This window comes from Chroicocephalus ridibundus, chromosome 4 (genome assembly GCF_963924245.1).
Source record: "Chroicocephalus ridibundus chromosome 4, bChrRid1.1, whole genome shotgun sequence".
Lineage (NCBI taxonomy): Eukaryota > Metazoa > Chordata > Aves > Charadriiformes > Laridae > Chroicocephalus > Chroicocephalus ridibundus.
The window spans coordinates 45,301,208-45,328,662 of record NC_086287.1 but is presented as its reverse complement, the minus strand read 5'-3'; the positions used below and the strand labels follow the sequence as shown (position 1 = coordinate 45,328,662).

Below are 27,455 nucleotides of genomic sequence, written 5' to 3'. Positions count from 1 at the left end.
TCGCGTTTGAAAAAAAGCACGCCCCGGTAGCCGCGCCGCCATTGGTGGTTTCCGTGCCCCTAGGCCAACCCCTTTGCCTCGCTCAGCCAATGGCCTGGCGCGGCCGGCGAGTTCCAACGGCAGGGGTAGGGACAAGGCGCGGTGTGTCAGTTGAGCGCGAGATTCGAAGCGCGGCGGTTGGGACCGGCGGGGTTTTGGGTCGGTACCGCCGCCATCATTATGGCGCTCTCTTCGTTCCAGCAGCTGGAGTCGCTGAAATACGCCGAGCTCCAGCGGATCGCGAAGACTGCCGGCCTGAAGGCCAACCTGCGGGTGAGGCGGGGGGGCGGCTGCCGCTGTTGAGCAGCGAAGGGCGAATGGGGGGAAAGGTTCGGGTGTCCCGCCCGCCCTCCGAAGAGCGGCCCCCGGCTCTGGGGCTCCTCCTCTGCCCGGCCGGGAGCTGGGGGGAGTGGGTGGCGTGAGAGGAACGCTGCGCCCCGCGGGGTCTGGGGCCCGGCGTGTTCAGTGCCCGCGGCGGGTTACCGGTTGTGGTTAAGAAGGAGAAATTTAAGCACGTATCGATCTCTCTTGCCTGGAGCTATAAGTTCACGACGGCGGCCTGACCTCTCGTGGTAGGTAACGCCAGTAAATCGCTCGGCAGCAGCCAGGCTGCTGCCCTGCCAGTGGGAGAAGGCATAAAGCCTTGAAAGAAAGAAAATCCACAACGTTTCTTGTGGGCAGAGGGACATACCGTCCTGACAGGACTAAGACTTCGGGGTTGGGGTTTTAGTTCTGAGTTATTTTGTTCTTAAACTTCAAGTTCAGGTTTGTTTTTATGCTGGCCTTTCCAATTAGGTATTTAAGAGCCTTTCATAGCCTAAAATATCAACGATATAACTTTGTTGTTGTTATTTTATTGCTATTACTGTTGAATATGTGTAAGAGACGAGAAGAATGCTTTGCATGTAGTATGGGCAAGACAGAATTTGTTGCAGAAATTTCATACAATTTTAATTCACGTTCAGCTACACAATGCTGCTAAAAAGAGTCAGTCTCATTCATCATTGAACAATTAAACTTTCTGGAAAATAGACGGACCGGAAGAAACCTAGTCAGGGAAATTTGTCTTTGTGCTTCTGTGGAGAATACACTACACGTATTTCTGTAGCCTTAAGCACTTTCTCTAATTTGACTGACTTGAATGAAGCTCTAGGCATGCCTTATTCCGTTGGATTCAGGGGATGTTCTGCTTGTTTGTTGGATCAATTTATAGGACGCTAATTGGGTTTATGCAGTGTTTTGTTTGGTGACTTAATGCAACATTTGGTTCATATGTTGTTTTTATTTCTCTACAGGCAGACAAATTGTTGAAAGCACTGAATCAACACTTTAATGGAACCAAACAAGAAAATGAAAATATGGTAATAGATAATAAATCAGCCATTCTTTTTGAGAGAGACAGATCTAACTAGTAATTAGTAGAGCAGGGCATGTATTGAAGATTGTTTTTTACCAAGATGTAAACTGTGATATAAGTACTTTTTTTTCTTAATAATGCCTTTAGTTTAATGCACTCATGTACTAATAGAAACAGGTGTGCTAATATTAAGCTTTGAAGTGGCCTCCTCTATGACCCGAAGCTGCTTTCCTTTCAGCTGCCAAAATTAACAATGTTTTTTTCAGCATCAGTACAAAATTATTCTCTGTGAACGTTAACATTTAATTTCCATTGAACTAATCTTAATTCTTGCCTGCTTAGCTCCAGACAGTAGCCAGTACCAAATATAAAAATATTTTATTTGTTTTCATGCCTAGATGTAAGGGACTAGATACTCATTGGAAAGCATTTTGCATCTACTACAATTTACTTACAGTGACTCTATAATGAAAGTGATGCAATTGTGATGTTTACTTTATTCATCTCTTTATGTATTGTTTTCTTAACTTTTAAAAAAAGTTTTACGTTCTGTAAGTGGAATTATTTAGTTAGGTATGGCCATGTTTTTTATGTTTTTGATAGAATGTAAATTGGTATCTGCTTTTTCTAAAACATATCTCCTTTTAAGTGCTTCCTTTAAAATCATCTTTAAAGGTTTGAGGAACTGATGTGATCCTTGTCAGCTTATTTGTAATTTTCACAAACATGGAAGAGGCTCTGAGTTTTTGGTGAAGAGTATTCTACAAAAATGTACAAATCTGGGAGGGTCACAGCATCATGCAAGTCAGTTTTCAAATATAGAGTATTTTTAGTAATCTTATTAAAATGCTATACAATAAAACAAATGCAGGACTTATTTTTAAAGTCTTCAAACAATGAGCTTTGTTTAGGGAAACCTAGATATTGCTGATTTCTTGATTACTATGCTACTAAGTGGCATGCTGCTGTTTTCCTCTGTGTGAAATACTTTTTCCAATAATAAAATCAAAACTGTGTCTTTGAAGTATCTAATTTATGTTTGTGTCAGATATGTTCCACATTGTAGTATTTTTCTGCTACAGGACTCTGAAAAATGTGCATCTGCTTCCATTGAATCAGGTGAAATGAGCAATCATGAGGAAACTATGCCTCATTCAGTGTCTCTTATTAGAAAAAGATGTGGTAAAGAAAAGAAAATAACCAGAAAAAAGAGGAACTCTAAGGAGGAAACTAATACCAATGAAGAAAATACAGGGCTTTCTGAAGAGAAAGAGGTGATTTGCGTTGCTTGGTTTTGTGTGCTGGTGTCCCCCCCCTTTCCCCATAGCATAATTTAAACACACCTGATTTTTTTTTTCTACCATCGTTTACCAGGTGGTATACATTTTATATATATCTATATGTGTGTGTCTATATGTATAAGAATTTCACGTGCAAACATTCTGGTACTGGTCTTCTGTACTTTGTAGCACTGATTTTTGTCTGTCTTGACTATGTGCTATTCCATAATGAACAGAGATTACTTGTTAGTCATTACTTAACGGAAATAAGTTAAATTCCTCTAAGAAATATAGAATTCCAAACACTTTATCTGAATGTAAGACTGCTGTCATTAGTTCATGATAGTATTCTGAATATTGGACTAGTTTCAAATTTATCTAAAATAAGGCTATTTTCATTTCACTTCATATGAAAAATTAACAGAAATTGCATGATTGCCGAAGCCTCAAAATTTTTTAATTCCCACTCATCTCAGTCAGTTCTTTATTCATGCGTTGTAGGACTGGGGGAGGGGAACTTTCACGGTGAGATGGGGTAGAATTATTTTTCACTAGAATTACGTGCAAGTAGTGGGTGAGCTAAGAACTGCGTGGAAAAACTTTCACTGATTAAAGTCAGAGGAGGGAAATGGGGAGTGTTAGTCTGTTAGCGTTAGAGAATTGTACAGTAACCAAAGCTACAATAGTAAAATGTAACATAGCTAGGGAATTTATTTTTACACGCAAATAATTAACTTTTGTCAATAAAGGAAATTTTATACTAAAATGTTAAGAGCTATGCAGGTAAAAGCTTTCTAACATAGATCTGTCTGTGAAATAATAGGTTAAATATTTCAGAGGCTAACTCAGGCTGGACTTCAGAAAGTCTCTTGCTCAATCTCCCAATCAAAGAAGCAGGGTCAATTTTGAGGTTGGGCCACAATGCTTAAGGCTTTATCTAATCTGATATTGAAAACCTCTAAGGATGGAGGAAATGCAACCTCTCTGGGCATCCTGTTCCACTGACTGACTATTCTCAGAACAACAGTTTTCTTCATATCGGAGCAAACTGTTTAAATGAAGTATGTTTAAACTACAGGAGCATTCTGAAATGAAAGAAAACGAGGTGCCTTGGGGTGAACAAGACAAAGGACAGAAGGTGTTGCAAAAGGAGGAACAAGTAACTAAAAAGACAGCTATTGAGAAGCAAGGGTTGGGTGCTGGTCAGAAAGAACAACCAGAGGAGACTTCTACTCAAAGTGGTGGAGATGCATGTAAGTAGAAAATTCCAAAAAAGTTTAGTAATTTGTACTACTAAAAATAACCAAAAGGTGCATTTTATTGTGTCCGCAAAGATTTTTATGGCATGTCTGGTGATCAGTACCTTATGTGGTGATAACAGAAAAAAATCTGTCTTCTTGGAGTTTGTGTACTTGTTCGTTTAACATGTTGTGTGACGCAAATCCACAAATTCTGCAGTATAGGAATTCTGCTGGCTTGGACTTCAGAACTCTGGACCTGATGCTGTTAGTGAAGGAGTACTTGAAGGTCTGAGTGTACTTGAGTCTTGCATCTCGTTTAGGATCAGTGCCTTTTGGAATACCCCTGAGATGTTATTTGGCTCCTTTAAAAAGTGGCAAGAAAGGGAGGGCTTCCTTCCTCATGCTTCATTTTTCATTTTCCTATAGATGGACAGGTTTTGTTGTTTTCTTCACAGGAATAAAATTAGTAGAAAAGGACATACAGACAGAATCCTTTATAAATTGTTTAAACTGCTTAACAATGTCTGAATGTATTACAGTGGATCATTTTTCTGTCTGGTGTCTTTTTCAGACCTTCAAACATGAGGCTGCTGAAAATATTGATTTATTTCTCCCCCACTTCTTTTTGCATGCAGCTGACATGATGAAATGAATTTGTCTGCCCAATCTGATAACTTATTGATACTGTGGGTCTGTAAAAAAAAGATACATACCATTATTTGCTCCTGTTAGACTCAGTGTATGTAGTCCTTGAGCTGCATTATGGGTATTCTTGATGTTCAGTAGAATTTACAAGGGCATTCTTATTGGAGGCCATCTATAATTTTTAAACTAATTTAGAAAATGACAATTTTTCAGTGAAGGCTTTTTTGAAACCAGAAGCAATAGAATATGTAGAGGATGCTTTGGTTGAGGCAGCATTCATCCTGGCAGTTGGCACAGTCCTATAACTATAAATATCTGTACTGCCTTCTGTTGCTTTGTTTTGTTTTTTGCCCAGTAATTTCAGACAGCAAAAGCTGTGTGACAGAAAAATACTATGTCTGCATTTAATGTTGAAAAGTTGATTTTTCAACAATTCCCCATTACTTGCTTCCAGTGAGGATTTCCTTCAATATATTGAGGTCGTCCAAGTTTACTTTGAAGGGGATGGGAATTAATAGAAAAGCAAACGTTTGCTTTCGATATGCAAATATTGAACTCGATATGAAGTCTTTACCTGATTATTTTTTTTCTTAATAAAATAAAATTACTCACTAAAATGTGAACGTGAGCTTAATACTATGCCTGAGAGCAGAAATGATAAAAAGAACTTAGACTAAAACTCTTTATACATGTATAAGGAAGTGGCAGAAAAGCTGGCCAAAAGGTATTTCTTTGTTATCAACATTTAAAAAACACCAGCTTATTAAACAGATCAAGACCTGTGAATTTAACATTGTTTGTGCTTACCACAAGCATAGTTCTCTTGTTAACTTCTCCTGTGAATACTATCAAAAGCTAATAACCTATTATGACTGTAAGATTTATCCTGGGCTTGTAGTTTGTCAAGACATACCTGTTGCTGACGTACCATTTAAAAGGCTTTTGGGTGACTTAGGACATATCTATTCCAGCTGATACTTTTATTTCTAGAAACCTAAATCCACTTTGAGGACATGAGGTGTGTTTTGGAACAAATAATTTTACAAAGTTTGTGATGACATTAAAATATTTTCCAGTAGTTCTAAGAATTTTGTCTACTCTTACTGTACCAGGTGATGTTCACCATGCAGGAGGGAAGATCCCTTTATATGTAGGCCGTGCATCGAGGTCTGGGAAAAGAGGAATGAAAGCTACTACACCAAGTAAGATAACCTACCATCTAGATGTATTGTCTCCGTGTGGAGACTTGGCTTACAGTTCTTTACAACCCAAATTTCTATTTCCACTTGAAGAAGAGAACATCCTCTCTTTAAAAAGCAAGCAAACAAAAAAGTTCCCAAAGGTTACATTTTAAGGTATATCTTCCAACTTGAAAATTCACAGTAGTAAATTACTTGCATGTATGTTATAAAACTGGTTTATTGAGCACTTTGATGTCTTTTGGATATAATACTTGTATTCATGATTTTCAAACCAACAAAGAGCAGGAAGATATGCTGTTACTCCTGCTTGTTTAGTTTTCACTTTATAAATGCTACTGTTGGGCTGTGTTACTACATCTTAGCTATTTTTTGTCACTTTGTAAAATATATTCATTCATTTAAAATTTGGAAGTATTTATTTTTTTTCTTTAACTGCAGAATTTGGGGGTTGGATGGGATGATCTTTAAAGGTCCCTTCCAACCCAAACCATTCTATGACTACAATTCTCCAGAGCATGCACCAGGTAACTGGCTATGTAGCTGGTGAAGTAGATTCTATTTCATACTGTTTGGTTACCTTTGTATACACAGTCTTTGATTTAGAGGGATACATTGTTGAGGGTTTTTTTGAGGCCATAATGATAGGTGTTGCAAGATTCTTCTATTAAGAAGTGAACTTCCTTAGAAACTTATTGGATATGTGACTCTTCTTATTTTTGGAACGTCTTAGACTTTAAAAAGTTGCATGAGGCTCACTTCAAGAAAATGGAATCTATTGATGACTACATTGAGAGGAAAAAGAAGATGATTGAGAACTGCAGCAGTTCACTCAATGAAGTCAAGGTAAGTGATAACACAGGAAGATATCCATTGTTCCCGTATTCATTTATCTCCCCAGTCTCTCTGTAAAAGTCCTCTAGAGTCTCTTTAGAGCAGTAAGTAGCTGGTCATGTGTACATGCAGTGGCATGTTATGATCAGTGAAATTTAATGGCAGTCCTGTATAACTACTTATATATATTTATTTGTGTATAACTTGTACAGTTGTATAAGTTTTTATATATTAACAGTGTATGGCTATAAATAGTTATAGAAAACAACAAATAACTTGTCAGTTTTGAGTAAAAATAATTATGTCAACATTTCTTTTATGAAGGATCTCCTGGAGCTGTTGCTTACAACTGTTTGAATTGCTGCAGAGCTTAACCAAGGGGATGGGTTATTTTTCAAAGAGTGGGAATTAAATATTTAAGTTCCTTTTTTGTGTCTTGAAGAACCATTGTCCAATGACCGCACATGACTCTCCTTTAAAATATATGCAATACGTGTTGTTCGCAGCGGCCCTGACTCTCAGTTTTTGTATTTCATGCTTGCATGGGTAAAAGCTGCTAATACGGCCTCTTTCAGAGTGTGCCAGACCTTAGGGTGTCTGCCATGGGTCAGTAACGTGTCAATGAATATAGGAATGAATGTGTCAATGGACGTATCAAAACAGTAACACTGAAATTCCTGAACACTACTTCTGTCAGGTGTTGGCCAAAAAATCAAATCACCTGAGAGCATCAGAAAAAGGCACTCCGCATAACAATTCTAAGGTATGCGTTTTCAGATCAGTTTAATAATAATAGAACTAATGTTTTTGGTTTTATGCTTTTAAAGAAAAAAGGGAAAAACTGAAGAGACTGTATGATTATGACTCACTGTGTATTTTCCCTTCCTCTTAGATGCTTTTCTGATAAATTTTTAGCAGAGTGTGCTAACTCATTATTTGCTTTTCCCTAGAAACAAACCAGTGGCAAAACATTTTTATTCAGCCCAAATCCTGAAAGAGGCAGATTCTCTGCCACCCACACTCCTGCTAATCTCCGGCACTCACCACGCAATTCGCTGAATGCTGCCAATCGGAGTATTTTATCTAGGAAATCTTCATTTAATCCTGTCCTTTCAACAACCAAAATGAATGTCAGGTAAAAAGATCAAACCAAAACTACCAGTGAGCAATTTGGTATGATACACATGAAATAATCAACACTGACTGTGATTTCACTACATTATTTTCATTCCAAACATGAACTACACGAGGTTAATTCTGATTACTAACTTTTGGTCTAGCTTTATGGCTGGTTTAAGCCTTACTGTTCTGTTACTATCTTGATTGTTCATTTTGATGTTTGATAGTAGAGGAATCTTGCCTCTCTCTCAGCTTTCATTTTTAGCATTTTCACTTAAATCAACCAAGCCAAATTATTTTTCTTCTCTCACTGTGTTAGGTTTTTCAGGCAACCTAATAGTCTCTTTTATATAGGAATTAATTTATTTTTGAGATTACTTAATCAGAACTGTATGTACTATTGCAGGTGACTCACAATGGAGTTGTCATTTGGGGTTTTTTTTGGGTACTCTTCCTTTTCTCCACCCCTCTGTCCCCTCAAGTCGCAACAGGGGCACAATTTGTGATTGACTACTATAAGCAGATGATTTCTAGCAGATGGGAACCAAGTTGACACCAGAAAGATGTGATGAATGAGCTAAACAAATGAGCTCATACTCAATGCTATTAAACCTCATCTCGTTTTCTTTTAAAACACCATGTGCACTTCATTATTCCTACACAGTAATCTAATTTTCTATTATGTTAATATTTCCTGAACTTTTGTTATCGGTAAATTTTATTAGCTTCTTACTAATTTTGCTGAAGCCTTGAACAAAACTCCTCTTAGAAGGAATCAAAAGGACTGTCCGTATGATGCTCCATTGATACGTGCCCTTTTGCCCAGTTTTCTTATAAGTGAAAGTCCTTGTCCCTACTATTTCTTTCTTGATTTCCAACTATTGTACTAATTCAAACTTTATTAAATTTACGAAACTTTCCACCATGACTAAAGTTCAGATTTAGACATTCTGTAACTTACCCTTTTCCTTTTTTCCCCTTCTAACAATTACATGTTACTTTAGAGTTCTCTAATAACCTTCACTTCTCAAGTCTTGCGTGCCAAGATTATAGCTGCTGGGACTCTTTTGTCCATGAATGAAGTGTGTGAGGGGTGGTTATTATTAAGTCAGATAGTGTGACTTCTAATATTGACGACTCCTAATAAATAATTGTGGGGCTTGTAATTCTTGCATGTAGTTCTTTTACTATTCAAAAGTCAAGATTACAGATTCCTTGGAAAATCAAGCTCATCATCTTCCTGGCTTTGTTCCTGCTTCGAATGTACTATCTCTAATTTCAATAGATAACCACAAATGAAAACAATATTCATTCTGCCTCTGGTTGGATGATCTTTGTCTTCACTGCAGCCCTACTTGATTCTTAGCAATATGTAAAGAAAACAACACTTAGAAATTGCTTCCATTCCATTTGTCTAAAGATGTGCTGAGGTGGATCTTGCAAGCTGCGCTTCATCCAGAAACTTGCTAACCCTCAAAATGTGGCTTTCTTCAACATTTACTCACTTACTCATTTATTCATTTCCATATCTTGCAGGCTTTCAGCTTATTCTTAATACCTTTTTGATAAGGGTATTACTTTATGCAAGATTTTGAATTTTCTTTCATATATTTTTATATATATGTACATGTGTGTGTTTATACACACACATATACATTAAAAATGTGTGTGTATACGCATATAGATACAGCACATGTGTGTGTCTTGGTATGCAGGTAACTTGTGTGTTTTGACTAAAATTTCCAGCTTCTTCCTCTTCTAATTTTCTTTTAGTTTTTCTTAATTTGAATTTTCAAATTAACAATATTTATATATAACATTTTACTACAGAATCCAAATCTAAAGTAAATAATATATGTTGGTGAAGAAATCTACTAGCTTATTACATCCAAATATATTTGCTTTCCAAAATAACAACAAAGTCATTTCTTTGTAATTCTTAATATTAGTTACTGCTATTGATGATGGCTCATGACTTGAAAACTGCCAGCAAAGGTATTTTTAGTGCAGCTTATGCATAAGCTGTGAACATCTTATACGCAGTAAAACTTTCTACCTGTAAGAGAGGTAGAATGCAGAACCTTCTGTATTCTGTCACGTTGCTTGCATTCCTTGCAGATAAATAATTTTGTCTTCATATTTCTAATAATTTTCAGGTTCTCAGAAGCCACAAAAGATAATGAGCATAAACGCTCTCTTACCAAGACTCCATCTAGAATGTCTCCGTACTTGGAGGAGAACTGCACACCTGGTAGCCAAAAGAGCTGCAAGCTAATAAGTCAGAAAAACAGCAAGGGAAATGCAAGAAATAACGATCTGACTGCATCAAAGGGTAAAGTGGATTGTAAATATTTGGCTTTTTCACATCAAGACTTTGTCTTATTGAATTATTATATAAATTTTTTTATACCCTAATGTCATGACCCAGGTTTTAATTTCATTCTCTAATTTATGACTGATTCTTTAGAAACTGCAGCAGGTTCTTCTTTTCCTTTGGTTTCCAGCATTTTCACTAAAATGGTTAGGTGCTAAGACTATGATACCTAGCTACCTACAGAAAAGCCTGATGTAGGGCACAGAAATCATTCTAGACCTTCAGGGACTACATAGCAAAAGACTCATGTAACAGGTACAGAGAGATCTTTCCTGCAGTTAGAGGAGGCCCTGATGCCTTCTCAGAGGTCTCATTCTCCTTGCGGGGCTGGCGTGCACCAGGCTTCTAGCTGTGTATTAGGACAACCTGTTACCATCAGCCTTGACAACCCTGATTAACTCAGGAACTGAAGCTCTGTAAGAAAAAGCAGAAGTCTTCAGATTACTAATGATCTCTGCACCGGCACAGCTCTGCTACCTAACTGGTGCTCCCCTAGCATCACAGGTATGTTAGCACAGGTCAAGAACTCAGTTGCCTGTCTTGCTGTATGACAATATTGATGTTTTTTAGGGGGAAAGAAAAGTTCCCCTGCTGAGCAGAAGCTTGTGTGCTCTCGAAGAATGCTTCTTTTCTTAAATGTGAAAATCACTTGGTTCCAAATAAGCAGAGACTAGGAAACATAATTTGCTCTGAAGGACTAGAAAAATACATGGAGCTACACATGCTATTGCATACCATCATCAGCGCAAAAGGGCTAATACTCTACAACTCTTGCTCTCTGAAAGCTCCCCATTTCAAGTGAGCTGTATTTGTGCAATTCTGTCTTTAGAGGTAGCAGACAGTAGCATTTAATGGCTCTTTGGTCTTGATAATTGTAAGGTGGCTTTTACAGGCACTTTCCAACTTGCTACGTACAGTGATGTTCTTGCTACTATAATTAAGTATGCTATCTTGATGCCTTTTGCAGTTACCACCCCCTTCAAGTTTGCAGCTAACTCTGCAGAACCCACAAGCACAAAGAAGACATTTGATCTCAAAGCAAGTCTCTCGAGGCCGCTTCGATACCAGCCACATAAAGGTACTGTGATCCTGTGCTGCTTGTGTTGGTCATACTCCTTAAAAGCAAGGCATTGATACAGACCATGATAAAGCAATGTTTTCAGTCTCTTTTCCTCTTCCTTTCCCTTCCTCTCTGGATTCCCACACAGTTTGCAAAACAATATTAAATTTCTGCATAATATATCCTTTAAGAGCCTCCCTACTGAAGATAAGTCTTTATGATCAAAAGCCCACAAATACAAGAGTAAACATCCTTTTGTTTAGATGTATGTACAGGGAATAAATGAGGCTTATTTTTACTTTATTTTAAAAAGTCCACTAGTGTGTGAGAAGCTGAACTTTGTGTGGTGAGTGTCACTCATAACTACAGTCACCTGCTACTACTTACAGAAAAACTACTTGTAGGGAACAGGCTGGTGAAGCTGATAATACAGCTGAAGAGGCGTTTCATCTTCAAGTCAACCAGCAAAAAACCAAGCTAGCTAGTATATTGTCACAATAACAAGTTAAGCACATAATTACTAAACTAGTAATTCAATAGTCTCTCTTTTGCCCCTAAACTGTAGGACGACTAAAACCTTGGGGAGAATTTAAAGAAAATACCGTCTTAAATAAGTCTGTGAGTAACAACATCTCTTCACGTAGGAGAGATTACAAACAGCCACATCTCCAGACAAGGTTAGTACACCCTTAACTCTTTATGAATAGTGTTATTTAAAATGATATGATGATTCATTTGTCTTTTTTTGGATTTAAATATGCAATTCAGGAAAGAATACTTTTATATTAAAGCAATTTTTGCCTCCAATAGTCTGTCTAGTATCAGGAAGTCCAACAAAGAGGGCAGATCTGAATCTGACAAACTTTTATTTTTATGAAAGCTATCAGTTCTAGCATTTGGAGATTTACCTTCACCTTGGAAGAAGCTGTGAATATTGCTACGTTGTTACCTTGAATGTTAGACCTATACATCTAAGCAGAAGTACTGTTGTTGTTGCTTGTGTCTCTACCTTTAATAAAACTTGATATGGTCTCCCTCTCTTTTTTCCCCTTCAGGGAAGAAAGGCGTGAGAAACACGAGCAAGAGAGAAAAAAGAAAAAGGCTCAGGCTCTTGGAAACCGTAGAGGACTATCTGCGTGTTAGAAATATCTAAGAAATCACTGTAAATACTGTTCCTGTCATGTAAATATTTCTGCTGTCTGTATATGCTTCAGGTTGCCATTAGCTAGTGGAATCCAGAGGGCATTGAATGAGACCTTATAATGCATCTGAGTGTAATGTTTTAGTGATCAACTTCTCCAACAAGATAAGAATTCTAAACTTTTAGGAGCTTAGAACTATCTCTAGTTGCTTAATAACACTTTCATTTAACTAACTCATTTTACTAAAGATGTTAAAGCAGAAAATTTAAGTGGAAAAGTAGAAAAAAGATGCTCAAGAAGCCTCCTTGCAACTTAAGGCAGATTTCTCCATCAGAATGCATTTGCCACCCACTAGAATGCAGACTTTCAATAGCAAGCTTCAAACTATTCCACTGGTAAATTACAGGAGTTGGAGATGTCTGCTTGCCCTGTTCTCCAGAGTGATCCTTAAATTCTGTAACAACTGTTACAGCAATTATTCAGCATTTCTAATTGTGCATGCCTAGGAAGTAGTAGGGAATTTCCAAGAGAAGAAAAAATATGCAAGCTCTCTGGAAAACTAAAAGCTTACAGCATTACATAACTGTAAAATACCATATTTTAAAAAAGTCATAACTGAAAAGTGGCTTTACAAATTGCCAACTGGATGCTTTGAACAATTAATGTTTTCCTTTCTATGCTAAACAGTAGATGTTAACAACATTCTTCAGCTTTTCATTTGTATGATGCTTAAAAGAGGTTACAGTAGTGTTTAGGCACATTCAATACCTTAGATCTAAAAGTTGTTGTTCGTTTTAAAAAATTCATAGGAAAGCTGTCTGGATTTATTATGGATAGAACTGGAAAGGTAATTTAGCAGTTATTTGCTCAAAATTCTAGCCAAGATTAAAATTGTTTCAGTGAATTTAGTGCCCTATCAAATATATGCCCAAATGTCAAGAACAAGCAAAGTTTTTTATAAACTTAATGGGAATGAAATAAATATTTTGTCTATATCTTGTTTATAAATAATTATATCACCTAGTGTACTATGTATAACTACCTCCTTACTGCAGCACTTGTGTTTACTACTCTGTGTCCTTGTGTGATGAGTTTTCCTTACCTATTAGCCTGCCTACCACTTCATAAAAGCATGTTTGTTCCATTATTTTTAGAAACAACAACCCTAACCTCTCTTTTGCTCTTAATTCTGTGCAAGAGGAAAATGATACTATAAGACTTCAGCTTGCTTTCTTGTGGCCTCTTCCATATAAGAGATAGGTACATTTAATATTTGTAAAGTACACTTAATCAAGGTCACTGCAGAGGAGGTCAGTGCTTTGATTAGACGATGTTTGTGACGGCTGAAATGAAACCATTCAACGCTTGTTCTTTAAAGTTACTGAAAACCAGACTTCTCAGAAAAAGGGAGGTAGTGAGCTTCTGTGCCACCCCCTGAGGCTGTGACTTCTTACAATAGAGCTGAGCGAAGATGATGCCACGCATCAGAAAGTATGATCTGACCTGCCCTGTAATGGTGCTCATCAAGGTGAGCTGTGCCTCCGCGGGGAGCAGACAGCCATAGGGGCTCCCCCCCTAGACCACCCTTGGAACACCACTTCTGTTCAGCAGCCTTCGCTCTATAAAGCTGTAGGACTGTCATCAACAGCTCTAGGGAAAAGCCCAGCCCGCTGCATAGCTACTGTTGCAATCTTGGCAGGGGCAGCTTTTTCTTTTTTTAGTTATTCAGAGGAGCCAAAACTAAAGGTTGAAATACCTCTGCCTTTTCCACTTCTGGGGCTGCTCTTTGTAAGTTTCAGTGGCTGAGCCACACTTATGCACCCTTCCTTAGGCTATTAATTCTCATACTTTTCCCTGGTTTAAAAGTAGCAGATTCAAGTGTTTTATGACTGCCTACAAACCATATAATGTAGAAAATGAAACTGTCATACAAAAAAGAACTACACCAGGCTCATGAAATATTTTATTTCTGTAAAGGTCAGGACAGAAGCCAAAACTTACCCAGTCAACAGTCTACTTTGTAAGAACGTATCACAGCTCTCCTCAGGCTGTGTTCCAGTCCATGTACGTACAGTCTCTCCAGGATTCTGTATTTGGCAGCTCAAAGATGCCAACAGTGTCACTCTTAGATTACTACTATAACACTTCACACGCTTATCTCTTTCGTGTTTACACAGAATCTCCAAGTTGTGATAAGCCGCACATTAAGAAGTGTTTTAGAAAAAACTGAACCAAGCATCTGAAGAATGTCCTGAAAGACACCAGCCCAACTTAGACTTGAGGATTCTTTTCGTATGTTTCATAGGCAAATTCTTCTTTATGCGCTCTGTCATTTAGCAGGCCAATAAAATCAATCTCCAGCTGGAATGGACCGTCTACTTTATCTCCGATTGTGAATCCAAGTGTACTAATCTAATTAAAAGACACATACATTAGAACAGTATTTATAATGTTACAGTGAAACACAATTGTACCTGCCACTTCCGTATTTTACAAACAATTCATGGCCATCCACTTTAAATGGTATTTGAAGTGCAGCGTTTCTTAATGCTTGAACACTTCATTACCACAGTTCCAACATCAACCCCGGGGGAAACTACTTCACATTTCCCTTTCTACCACTGTGTTGAACCCTTCATTAGAAACGGCTTGAGCCTAAAGCAGCCCAGCAAGTTTTACCCTTCAAGGTTTGCACAGTGACAGTTTCATCAGGATTGGGCAAAGAAACACATTTTCATGAAATCTGTTACAATTCTTTCATGAGCAGAAAACAAACAATGTCATTAAGGACGGAAGGGAACTTTCATTCTAGATCAAGTCATTCGCGTGGTACAGTGTGAAAGTGCATCAAACCAGATATTTTAAAATGCATGAGACTTTGTTACTGAGTTTTATGTTAAGGCAAGGTTCTTAGCCACTGTTTTCCAATTAGAATAACATTCTTCAATATAAGAACGTTCCTTGTTCCTTCCCCATGATATTCTCCCCCACCACTATTCCAATTTTTTTAAAAGCGATTTTTATTCTAACTGTAATAAATTCCATGAAAATCTGTGTGGCTCAGGCATGCTTCCCATGAGCCTGTGGCTTGCCTGAAAGCTCCCTCGGCTCTTACATGTCACCAGTCCCCTTTCAGAGACTCCAGTGGCAGCAGTTCTCAAATGAGTTGGGTCACCAGTGGCCAGCCACTTGTGCTCCAGCTGCCCCTAAGCCCTGCTAGAAGTGCAGGTCTGAGCTGTACCCATGATTTTAAGGACTGCTCTACATGCAGAAAAATGATGCCCAGGCTGTGTCAGATGATAAAGTTGAATAATCGTAGGCTGAAGCTAAGTATATATTGCAAATGTACGCTTAATAAATAATAGAACAAAGCTAAAGAAATTAAATGCATTGACATTCCTCTCAGGTCATTGTAATGTTTTAAATGCTGTCTCTTACCCAGAAACAAGCTCCACAATCAGCCCCTTGGCTTGTGGAGCCTGGAGTGTTTTTAAAGCTCCATCTTTCTGGTTCACATTGTAATAGAAGACTACGGGAGACACCTAAACTCTCTGCTCTGAAGAATCTGTCCCTTTGCAAGCCCTAGATACACTGGCTGTTTCCTGCCTTTTTATTCCTGTTTAACAATGCCTTTCCTGGTTCCTAGGAAAACATGTATTAGTACCACAAGGGACATTTCATTAAGATTTCTTTAATTGCCAGCAACACCCACTGTTTATCAGACTATAAGAAGCCTCCAGGAGGGCAGCGACTACAGGCTGCCCACAGAGCACAGGGCAAGCCAACCGATTGTGGGTGCCCGGGGCGGGGTGACACTGCTGTTTGCAGCTCCTTGGGTTGTTTCAGTTGCTGTTTGCAGCTCGTTTTGCAGGACATGAGGTGCTGCACTGCACTCAAGGAGTGATGGTGGCCACCCGGAGGAGGAAGACTGTGTTCCCAGCACCCACCCGAATGGATATTGGTATCCAGGCCACAGGCTGTGAGCAATGCCACAGCCTCTCAACGGCAGCGGGCGACAATGCTGACCACGGCTGTGTGCGGTCTGAGCAGGTTGATGACCTGCTCAGCCGGGTGGCACAGCTCCAAGATGAAGTGATGGAGCTCAGAGAAGAGGTGAGCAGATTGAGGAACACGAGAGAGAGTGAGAGGGAAATTGACTATTTCCACAAACTGCTCTCTACAAAAACAGAACGGGAGGTAACTCTTAGTGGACCAGAGGATTCTGTATCCTTTCAGCAGCAAGCCCCCCAGCCGTCCCATAGTAACCTGCATGAGCAGGGTCAATGGCAACAGGTCTCTGTCCGACAGAGCAAAAGAAAGAAACGGAGCAAGCAGGTTCCTTTAAGAAGTGCACCACCTATAGTGCCCTTGCAGAACAGGTATGGGGCTCTGCAGGAGGAACTGGTTGCAAGCAAGGAAGAGGGCTCTCGAAGGCCAGAAGAGCCTCCAAGGCCAACTCGCCTCAGGCCAACCACCAAAACTGACCCTGAAAAGAAAAATCGAAGGGTCATTGTTGTAGGTGACTCCCTGCTGAGGGGAGCAGAGGCCCCAGTATGCAGACCGAACCTGCTTCATAGAGGTCTGCTGTCTCCCTGGTGCCTGGGTAAAGGACATCATAGGTAAACTCCCCACCCTTGTGGGCCCTTCAGATTATTACCCACTTCTGGTCTTTCAGGTGGGAAGTGATGAGGTAGCAATGAGAGGCTCACAATCATTTAAAAGAGATTTCAGGGCCTTAGGGCAACTGGTAAAGGGATCAGGAGCTCAGGTTGTGTTCTCCTCCATCCCTCTGACGTCAGCAATGGACAAGGCAATATATAGGAGGAGTCAACAGGTCAATTCATGGCTCCAGGACCGGTGTCATAGACAGGGCTTTGGGTTTTACAATCACGGCTTGGTATATGAGGCACCAGAGCTGCATGCAGCTAATGTCATGCACTTATCCCAGAAGGGGAAAGGGATTCTGGGGCAGGAGTTGTCAGGGTTCATTGACAGGGCTTTAAACTAGATTTGAAGGGGGAAGGGGTCAATAATTTCATTCTTGCCTGTGACAAACAGTGGGGAAGCATATCAGGGGCAGAGGGATGGAGTCCTAGTAAGGGCTCTCAACTTATTGCCCTAAGGCAAGCCAGAGACGACGCACCGGGACACCCCAAGGGAATCAAGGGGGATTCCTGCAAGAGGGTGACACGGCCGGCCCAGCTGAAGTGCCTCTATGCAAATGCACGCAGCTTGGGCAATAAACAGGATGAATTAAGGGCCACTGTGCTGCTGGAAAGCCATGACATAGTGGCCATTACTGAAACTTGGTGGGATGATTCCCATGACTGGAATGTAGGGATAGATGGACACAAGCTCTTTAGGAAGGACAGGCAGGGGAGGAGGTGAGGAGGTGTTGCCCTCTACATCCGTGACCAGCTAGAATCGATGGAGCTCCACATGGGGAAGGACGATGAGCTGGTTGAGAGTGCATGGGTTAAGATTAAAGGGAAGATAGGGGAAGGTGATGTTACAGTAGGGGTCTGCTACAGGCCACCCGACCAGCAGAGCCAAGCAGATGAGGCCCTCCATAGGCAGATAGAAGTGGTTTCACATTCACAGGCCCTGGTCCTCATGGGGGATTTCAACCACCCTGACATCTGCTGGAGGGACAACACAGCAGGCACCAGCAATCCAGGATGTTCCTGGAATGCATTGATGACAACTTCCTCCTCCAAATGGCAGTGGAACAATCAAGAGAAGGTGCTATGCTGGACCTCGTTCTCACCAACAGGGAAGGGCTGGTGACCAACACGAGGCTCACAGATAACCTTGGCTGCAGTGACCACGAAGCGATAGAACTTAAGATCCTCAGGGCAACTAGGAGGATAATATTCCAAGCTTACAACCCTGGACTTTACGCATGCAGACTTTGATCGCTTCAGGGATCTGCTGGCCAAAGTGCCGTGGGACAAAGCTCTAGAGGGAAGGGGGGCCCAGGACAGCTGGTCAGTATTCAAGGATCACCTTCTCCGTGTCCAGGAGCAAACTATACGGACAAAGAGGAAGGCAGGAAAGAATGCTAGGAGACCTGCCTGGATGAACAGGGAGCTCCTGGACACACTGTCACACAAAAAGAAAATTTATAAGGAGTGGAAGAAAGGACAGCTGGAATGGGGGGCATATAAGGAAGCTGTCCAAACAGCAAGAGACCTGGTGAGAAAAGCTAAAGCTCAGTTAGAATTGAATCTAGCCAAGGAGATCAAGGGAAACAGCAAAAATTTCTATAAGTACATTAATGGTAAGAAGACGACTAGGGAGGGTGTGGCCCCCTCAGAAAGGAAACGGGGGAGCTGGTGACAAGTGATATGGAGAAGGCCGAGGTTCTCAACGACTTCTTTTCCTCAGTCTTCACTGGCAAGGGCTCCAGCCACACTCGGGGAGCCACAGAAGACAATGGCAGGGCTTGGAAAGACCTGCCCATTGTAATTGAAGATCAGGTTCATGACCATTTGATGAACCTGAAAGTGAACAAGTCCATGGGACCCGATGGGATACACCCACGGGTACTGAGGGAACTGGCGGATGAGGTTGCTAAACCCCTCTCTATTACATTCCAGAAGTCATGGCAGTCTGGTGAGGTCCCAACTGACTGGAAAAGGGGAAACATAATCCCCATTTTCAAAAGGGAAAGAAGGATGAACCAGGGAACTATAGGCCAGTCAGTCTCACCTCCGTGCCTGGTAAGATTATAGAGCAGATCCTCCTGGAGGCACTGCTGAGGTAGAAGAATAACAAAGAGGTGATTAGGTACAATCAACACGGCTTCACCAAGGGCAAATCGTGCCTGACAAGCCTGGTAGCCTTCTATGAGAAGGTCACAACATCAATAGACAAGGGGAGAGCAACTGATGTCATTTACCTGGACCTGAGCAAAGCCTTTGGCACTGTCCCGCATGACATCCTGGTCTCCAAGCTGATAAAATATGGGTTTGATGGACTGACAATTCAGTGGATAAAGAACTGGCTTGATGGCTGCACCCAAAGAGTGGCTCTCAATGGGTCCATGTCCAGGTGGAGGCCAGTGACAAGTGGAGTCCCTCAAGGATCAGTACTGGGACCGGTCTTGTTTAACATCTTCGCCAGCGACATGGGACAGTAGCATAGAGTGCACCCTCAGCAAGTTTGCTGACGGTACCAAGCTGTGTGGGGCGTCTGACACGCTGGAGGGAGGGGATGCCATCCGGAGGGACCTTGACAGGCTGGAGAGCTGGGCCCATGCCAACCTCATGAAGTTCAACAAGACCAAGTGCAACATCCTCCATCTGGGTCAGGGCAATCCCAAGCACCGATACAGGCTGGGCAGTGACTAGCTTGAGAGCAGCCCTAAAGAAAAGGACTTGGGGGTGCTGGTGGATGAGAGGCTCGACATGAGCCATCAGTGTGCACTTGCAGCCCAGAAAGCCAATTGTATCCTGGGCTGCATCAGGAGAGGCATGTCCAGCAGGTCGAGGTGATTCCCCGCCTCTACTCCACTCTCGTGAGACCCCACCTGGAGTACTGTGTCCAATTCTGGAGTCGCTACTACAAGACAGATATGGACGTGCTGGAACATGTCCAGAGAAGGGCCACGAGGATGATCAGAGGGCTGGAGCACCTCTCCTACGAGGACAGGCTGAGAGAGTTGGGGTTGTTCAGTCTGGAGGAAAAAAAGGCTCTGAGGAGACCTTATAGTGGCGTACCAATATCTTAAGGGGGCCTACAAGAAAGCTGGTGAGGGACTGTTTAGGATGTTGGGTAATGGTAGGACTAGAGGGAATGGATTAAAACTAGAAATGGGTCGATTCAGACTGGACGTTAGGAAGAAGCTCTTCACCATGAGGGTGGTGAGACACTGGAAGAGGTTGCCCAGAGAGGTGGTGTAAGCCCCATTCCTGGAAGTTTTTAAGGCCAGGCTGGATGGGGCTCTGAGCAACCTGATCGAGTGTGAGGTGTCCCTGCCCATGGCAGGTGGGTTGGAACTAGATGATCTTTAAGGTCCCTTCCAACCCTAACAATTCTATGATTCACAGTGCTTCCCCTATTTTTAGGTTTCTTTAAAATTCATTTGTAAAATTACACTTCATATTATATGCAAGTGCATCATTTTTGCTGTGAAATACTAAGCATAAGATAATAAGGAATTAAAATCAGGTGGAGGATGCTTAGATCTAGTATTAGTTTGTCCCTTTATCTCCCGGTAAATATTTTTAAACAGCCCATATACAACTTTATGTTTTCATTTACCATTTTGAATGACTGTATATTCCAAATTCTGATAAATCCTTCAGTGTCTGTATTTAAACATAGGCCTCGTATAACAGCTTGCTTTCATAGAGTATATTGTTTCTTGTTGTGGATCCACCTTCCTCATATCATTCATATCATTCACACCTGCTTTCTACAACCTCAACTACCACTGTTTTAAAACAGACTGTTTTCATGCTGCCAATCACTGAATTGCCTTCAAATTCCACCCCCCCCCTTTTTTTTTCCATTAAGGCAATTAGGAGCTGAATGCAACATTCCAACTAACACTGATTCAAGTAATGGACCTTTTATTTTCTCCCTCTATATATTTCTAACATTGTTTATTTTCCTTTCAGTAGTCACTGGGTATTAAGCTGCCCTTGGTTACATACAGGAGGGTCAATGAAATCTAAAAGAAAAAAGATACAGAAACATGTTTTTCCAACGTGCCTCCTCCTGTGAATCAGTGAATTAGTCTACCTATTTGTAGAAATAACATAAAAAAATACTCAATGCATTTATTTAATACTTAGACTGGAAAGCCTGAAAAAAACCCCAAACTATAAAAGAGCCTATAAATACACCAGTTTACTGCTCACCATCAAGGTCACTGATACAGCATATCCTCAAATAAAATCTCATGATATGATATCCCTTACAGTCTTCTGTCAGGAAGGAAGTTTATGATACTTATTTTTATTGGTTTTGGCAGTACTGTGCCAACTGACACTTTAGATTTTAGTCACTTTGATCATTCCTCAAAACAAAAAATTTTTGGTTTTGTTTGAAAAGCCAAGTAAGTTGCAAGTTGTTTCTTGGTTATCTAGATCTATTAAAAATATTTTTGGAGCTACTTTGAAGTAAACTGACACTGCTATCACAAAGTAGGATAATTTAAATGCAGAGGCAAGTACACAAGAATAAGTGCCTTATAACAAGATGAGACCCCTCAATTCCAAATTCACAAACATTAAAGGATTTGTAAATGATCTATATCATGACAACATAATCTTAAAGGAAATTTCAGACAGAAAAAGCCTATAGAGAACTTGCCTTGTCTAACCAGATAGGATGCTGGTTATCCTGGACTCTTCCCCGACTGGAGAGAAAGAATTTGGAGAATGGAATCTGACGGAAACAGAACAAAAACAGACTTTGGTGTCACTAGTACATAAAATAAAAACTTAAGAAAAAAGCCTGCCTTAGTAAAGGAAATAACACTGCTACATCTAGTACCAGCGCTAGTTGGGTACTTAGAACTGGCGCAGAGAAATGGACCACATTAACCTTTTCATTAACCACTGGCAGCCAGCTCCAGCCCCACGCTGTTCTGTGGTGGCCGCTTGTAGCTGTTGTGTAGGATTGTTACCCTGTTCGGGCTCAAGGAGAGGCTGCAGCACCGAAGGTGGCTGTTTACATCGAGAGTATCTCCTTCCAATAACTCGTCAACATAAAACAGAAATTAATGAGAAGTCCAGCATGCATGTATACTGACAGCTTGCCTGTATCCAAGCTGTGTATTTCACAGTGCAAACTTCATACTGAGACATCAATATTGTAGCAAAGCTGTTCAGAAAAATGTAAAAATTACTTTGAACGCAGTGGGAGCAAGAAAGAGGAGGGGCTGTGACAAGAAATAGGAAACAGCAGAGTTGGCTGGTCTGGGTGAAAGGAAAAAAAACAAGGCCAGCAATGACACACTGATTTCTATCCTCCTCTTCTGTGGAACAGTGGTCTGTTCTCATACAGCTGGACAACGGTATTATGAAGCTCTGAATGCCAATTCATAAGCATGTGCAAGCCTCCTTAACGTCGTCATCAGCAAATTACAAAAGTTCCCCAAGTGTCATCAGAAAAGAGCTGAAATTCCTACTTCTTACGAAGTGTTAGTTTGAAAGACGCATTAGTTCACCTTTATTTCCTCCCAGTACGGGCCTCCTCGGGTGAACATGAAGTAGTTGTAGAGGTCATCCTTTTGATGAGAGAAGTAAGGGTCTGTATAAATGTTTACCATCCACGGTCTGCCATCGCCACGGACGCGTAAATACAGACTGTTGAAGTTTGACCAGTCATAATACTTCTTCCTAGCAAAAGATCCCTACAAATTATTAGCAAATAGAATTATTCCTCTTTAGTAAAAGGAAACTTCCATTATGAAGAACAGAGCACTTCTGCTTTGGTCACTGCCCTCATTATTATGTCAAATAATATCTACTGCAATATAGTGAAAACTGGGTTACTCTTTCATCACACCAGCTTCTGATCTCTCTGAATTTCCTCCAGCACTCTATTAGAGCCCACAAGATGCTGTATCACCACTCTGAAGACTCATGCTTTAATTATAAACCACAAGTTTGTAACTATCAGAAATCAGACCTCCTTCCTAGGATCAAGCTCTCTACCAGGCAAGTACACAAACGCTATAGTGATGGATCAGTAGTTACGTAGTTCATCGAATTTAATATTCTGTAGTCAGTACTAGATTATTCAGAAGTGATTACAAGAAATTGAAGAAGTGTGATAATTTATCCCTTGTGATAACTTCCCTTATTGAAGGCTGACATAAGCACTAGAAGCATTTAATGTTTTCCAACACTTTTTGTCATTAACTGTGCCTAATGACACAGACTGCAAGCATGTCTCATCCTCAACCGCATTTTTTTTTCCAAGGATCTCGAGAAAGTTCTGGTGTTGTGGTTTGTACCTAGGCAGATCCAAGACTCTTCAGCGAGTTACACTGAGGTCACTTGAAGTGACTGGGGGCAGGGGTCAGAGCTATTCTTGGCCAGATTTACTTAAATCAAGTCAAAATTAACACCAAAAAAATCACAAGTTTCCCCTTTATTTTACAGCATTACTATGGTTACCTATCAAATCAACCATCCCTCTACCAACTCATTTTATAGGTAATAGGATGAGTAGATCATCAACACAGTAATACAAGGGCTGTGGCTACTTGATTTTATCATTTTGCCAGTTTTAAGCCTTTTTACTTAAATAAAGAGTAGTCTTTGTATTTATGTTTTTATGCTCTGATTTCAAACTCCACAATAAAGATGGACTGATACACTCCACTGCTTCAGAATTAGGAGGTGGAAGTCCGAGTCACATTTGCACAAGCCAGTAGCCGTCCTGGGAATTTAACTCAGGTGAGATTCAACCTACTCTTCCATTCCCCTGACCCAGTGTCACCATTTTAACCAGTGTTCATCTGACTCTCATTTGCCCATTGATTTTGCACACTCATATTCTCTGCTCTACAAGTTTCTGGCCCAGAAAAGATTTTACCTGTGTACATGTGCCAAGTCACAAACAACAGAAAGGACTAAAAAGTTAAGCATTTTATACGCTGAGTCAAAACCTTCCTTTGCTTTTAAAGGTTATCAAAAATAAGGAATGAAAAAGCAGTACCAATAATAAGCACATACATTTCTGGTTCTGTTTTGCTCAATTCTGAGCTATCAAAGATTTGTGTCTCACTTTTTCTAATGTACAGTATGAGTCAGACCTTTAAAAAGTACATTTCAAAGCATTATTTTCTGTTCCTGTGAGGAAAAAAAATATGAGCTTGTTCATCTAAACCAAGTTTGATGAATAGGTCAAGTTAAAGCCCAGAAAATTTGCCCTCATGACACATTAAATTAACTTCAAATTTAAAGAGACATCTATTTTAATCATACCAATTTTGGATACAAACATTCATGATTCTGTGATTACAGATCCTTCTTTTGCAAGAAGGCCGCAAACAGGGCTGTCTTAATGAGTGGATGCCCTACTGTGCATAAGTAAATGATCAAACATGTATTATTCCTTTTCTAATGAAGGAAAACAAAATCCAATAAAAAGTTCCTTCCAGGTCAAAGGATACAGCAGCAATTACATCCCTGAAGGACTATCTAATAGTCCTGAAAGTGATCAGTTTCAACTGCAGCAAACAACAGTCCACTTGTTGCCTGTTGCTGGGGTTACACAAAATTGCTCTCCAATTAAATAACAGAAGATATGCAAACATGAAGCTGTACTTACCACTGGTGGTTTAGCTCTCATACTACAATATCCACTGTATTTTGTCTCCCCATCACGAGGTACTTCCGTATTGAGGGTTCCATACAGCAGAGCAGCCTGGTTATTCCTACCCAATTTGAGGTAAACTTCACTTTTTCCTCCAATCTCTACATCAGAGGAAATAACCCATTTATTTAAATCTTCTTGGCTCCGAAACTCCCACAACACCTTTGTCTGTTGCAACAGGTACTGACTGAATGTATGGCCTCCGGGTCCTACTAAGTAATCTTTGGTCTCCTTCTTCAGCATGCTGAGCTGAGTCTTTAAGACTTCAATACTCTTCTTAAAACTTAAATCAGTATTTTGCCAAGACGGTTTTTTCTCAGGCTGTGATCCTGGCCTCCTGTAGCTGCTATACAATTTTGACACGGAATCGCTGAGGAGAGGTCCAAGTAAGGGGGACAAAACTTTGTGCCTGCAGCACCTACCACTTAAGTAAGCACTGTTCAGCAACATAATAGTCAGAGCCATCTTGGTAAACTTGAAGAATTCACTTCCAGTTTGGCAATTAATGAGCTTGAAATTAATTCAACAACAAAACTAGTATCCAGAGCTATCTTACTTTAGTTACTGTAGTTTATTTCCACCTTCAATGAAAAAAATAAAAGATTAAAAAAATTACACACAGGATGCTCGTAAACTGTTTAATTAACAGGTATTAACTAGAAATCTAAGATACTGTAAAAAGGAATAGAAAATGTCATCAAGTATTACACTTCCTGAGAGTTCTAGTTTACTTAATGATTTCCACCCTATCTGTCTTGTCCCCCTACCCCCGTGATGTAAAATACCCACGCAAATAAGAGAAAACTAAGTAAAATACTTCAAATAAAACTGAAAATAAAAAAAACAGTTCCTGTTCATTCCTTTCACTATAAGAAAGCTTAGGTGTTATGAGCAACACCAGCAAAAACGACCTCAAGAACAATGTTTTAAGAGATGGCATCTATATAATACTATAAAGTAATATTCCTTGCAAGAAAATCAAAAATTCACAAGAAGCAGGCCACACGGACCAGAATGACAATCTCATCTGACAGTCACAGATGACAAGACTTTTCAGATATGAAGTCCTACAGCAGCCAGACTAGATGCTTCTTCCACAAGTCATTCAGCCCCCTGCCCCCTCAACACATCTGGTTTAGGATTATAGAGAGGTATGCAAACACCAAAGAATTTAACACGAACTATCACAATTCAACAGGTTTTTTTAATAAAGCTTTGGAAAAAATCTGAAAATCTTCTCTTTGCTTCTCTCTGCATCACTGCTGGTAGGAACAGCTATGCCACATTGCCGTTCTCTAATTCATAAGGGAGAACCTTAATGTTCAGTGCCCTGTACAGAAGCTATTATCTCCAACTCATAAGATTAGACAGATTAGTTTTGGGTTTCAGGGGTTTCTTTTTGGCCACAAAATAAATCTGAAAATGACGTCAAATCAGTTGTTCTTCTCTGAACTTTTAAGAATGGCATCAGTTAAAACAAATTACAGAAGTGCCATACTGGACCATTTAGCTTATTCAATCTGTCTAAGAATTTCTGAGTGTAAAACTAGACTTTCCCCTGCCCCTCCCACACACAAAATCTTCTGAGCTTGGAAGCCCCACATAATTCTCGGTTACAAACTCCCACAGAGCATCAGTGGGACAGTCGTTCCTTTTTAGTGTTTTCCGTGTTTTAAATGCCTTCTTTCCCTCTTTCTCTTACAATATGACCCGACATGCGGAAGCTTGCTTTACACAGCATAACACCTTATCGGGAAACTAGTCTACATCGTCAAACTTGCTAGCCATTTTATTGTGGTCCATCACACAAACACAATACATCTAAGCAGGCAGCAACATGTCATAGATTAGACAACGCTGCAAAAGTGGTGAGCCCCGCTCTCTTCTCTATGTGCCACATACCTTCTTTTACTCATGGTAACATTCACTACTACTGTTCTCATACTCCGATTACGCTACGCACCACGGCCTAAAACCGCATTGGAAGAATTCATGTTTTCTCTATCACATATTCAGCAAGACAGGAGGCGAGTTCCTCAAAAAGAAACCCCATGCGCGGGGCTTCCGTGTCCCTTGGGACGGAGGTGAAGCACAAACCAACAAAGCAAAGAGAGCCTACACAGTGACCCGGGCCATTTGGTTGGACTCGATGGTCTTAAAGGTCACTTCCAACCTAGATGATTCCATGATTCTATGATTTCTGGGCCCCACCGGCAGAAAGGAGAGGTATGGAAAAGCTGCGGCTGAACCCTGCTCAGCACAGACCCATCCTTGTTTCCTCCCGGCACCAAGAAGGAAATTCTAACCAATTTTACTTTTGCCCGATTTTTGTCACCTACGCGAGGTTTCTACCAGCGCGCCGGCACCCCCTCGCCGCCCCAGCTGTTACAAAACCCCGGCTTCCACCGACCGTCTCGCTTTGCGCCTCACCGCGCCCCCCCACAAGCGAACCGAGCCCATGTTCCCTCCGTCCTCCCGGAGCCCGGAGGGGCAGAGGCGAGGCCGGGACGCGATGACACGCAGTAGCGGCCTCAGCGGCCGCCTCAACCCCCGTGACCGGCGCTAAGGCCTCACCTTCCCGCCGTTACCGGCAGCTCCCGCCGCTTCCGGACCCGCCGGGGGAAACACGCACCGCGCTACTCAGGTTCCACCCGGCGGCCATTAAGCACCGACCTTCCTCCGCTCCCCTCAGCGGGCAGCGGCCCCGTGCTGAGGACGGTTTAATGACCCCCAGCACCTGTGACAGGAGCACCCTGAGAAGAAGGGAGAAAAAGAAGGAGGAGGAAGAGGCGGAGAAGGAGGTGGCGGAGGCGGTGGCGGCCCCGC

General features: G+C 40.9%; 2 protein-coding genes across 7 annotated transcripts; one reads left to right on the top strand and one right to left on the bottom strand.

Annotated features, from left to right (window-relative positions):
- Nucleotides 1-142: 142 nt before the first annotated feature.
- On the top strand, nt 143-14,506 carry NUSAP1 (nucleolar and spindle associated protein 1). 3 transcript variants are annotated; one of them, XM_063331740.1, is made up of 12 exons: nt 143-312; nt 1,335-1,400; nt 2,479-2,670; nt 3,755-3,929; nt 5,675-5,764; nt 6,495-6,607; nt 7,293-7,358; nt 7,546-7,730; nt 9,871-10,046; nt 11,056-11,166; nt 11,714-11,825; nt 12,204-14,506. In XM_063331740.1, the coding sequence occupies exons 1-12, from the start codon at nt 220-222 to the stop codon at nt 12,289-12,291; spliced, it is 1,467 nt and encodes a 488-aa protein (XP_063187810.1). In that variant the 5' UTR covers nt 143-219; the 3' UTR covers nt 12,292-14,506. The 3 variants fall into 3 exon arrangements, with proteins under 3 accessions (XP_063187810.1, XP_063187811.1, XP_063187812.1); XM_063331741.1 differs by lacking the exon at nt 7,293-7,358; XM_063331742.1 differs by lacking the exon at nt 143-312 and having other exon boundaries at nt 1,343-1,400; nt 2,516-2,670.
- NDUFAF1 (NADH:ubiquinone oxidoreductase complex assembly factor 1) lies at nt 14,232-27,426 on the bottom strand. 4 transcript variants are annotated; one of them, XM_063331746.1, is made up of 5 exons: nt 27,204-27,426; nt 24,585-25,210; nt 22,471-22,656; nt 21,612-21,686; nt 14,232-14,702 (listed from the first exon to the last, which is right to left on the bottom strand). In XM_063331746.1, the coding sequence occupies exons 2-5, from the start codon at nt 25,092-25,094 to the stop codon at nt 14,562-14,564; spliced, it is 912 nt and encodes a 303-aa protein (XP_063187816.1). In that variant the 5' UTR covers nt 25,095-25,210; nt 27,204-27,426; the 3' UTR covers nt 14,232-14,561. The 4 variants fall into 4 exon arrangements, with proteins under 4 accessions (XP_063187816.1, XP_063187819.1, XP_063187817.1 ...); XM_063331749.1 differs by lacking the exon at nt 27,204-27,426 and adding an exon at nt 27,060-27,196; XM_063331747.1 differs by lacking the exon at nt 27,204-27,426 and adding an exon at nt 27,040-27,176.
- Between the last annotated feature and the right edge of the window lie 29 nt (nt 27,427-27,455).

Excerpts from the sequence above, each read along its gene's own strand:
- NDUFAF1 (XM_063331746.1), bottom strand. The coding sequence starts at position 25,094 with ATGGCTCTGACTATTATGTTGCTGAACAGTGCTTACTTAAGTGGTAGG. Across the intron at positions 22,657-24,584 it reads TGAGAGCTAAACCACCAGTG|GGATCTTTTGCTAGGAAGAA; the intron begins GTAAGTACAGCT and ends AATAATTTGTAG. Across the intron at positions 14,703-21,611 it reads ATCCTATCTGGTTAGACAAG|ATTAGTACACTTGGATTCAC; the intron begins GCAAGTTCTCTA and ends TCTTTTAATTAG.
- NUSAP1 (XM_063331740.1), top strand. The coding sequence starts at position 220 with ATGGCGCTCTCTTCGTTCCAGCAGCTGGAGTCGCTGAAATACGCCGAG. Across the intron at positions 313-1,334 it reads GCCTGAAGGCCAACCTGCGG|GCAGACAAATTGTTGAAAGC; the intron begins GTGAGGCGGGGG and ends ATTTCTCTACAG. Across the intron at positions 2,671-3,754 it reads GGCTTTCTGAAGAGAAAGAG|GAGCATTCTGAAATGAAAGA; the intron begins GTGATTTGCGTT and ends TTTAAACTACAG.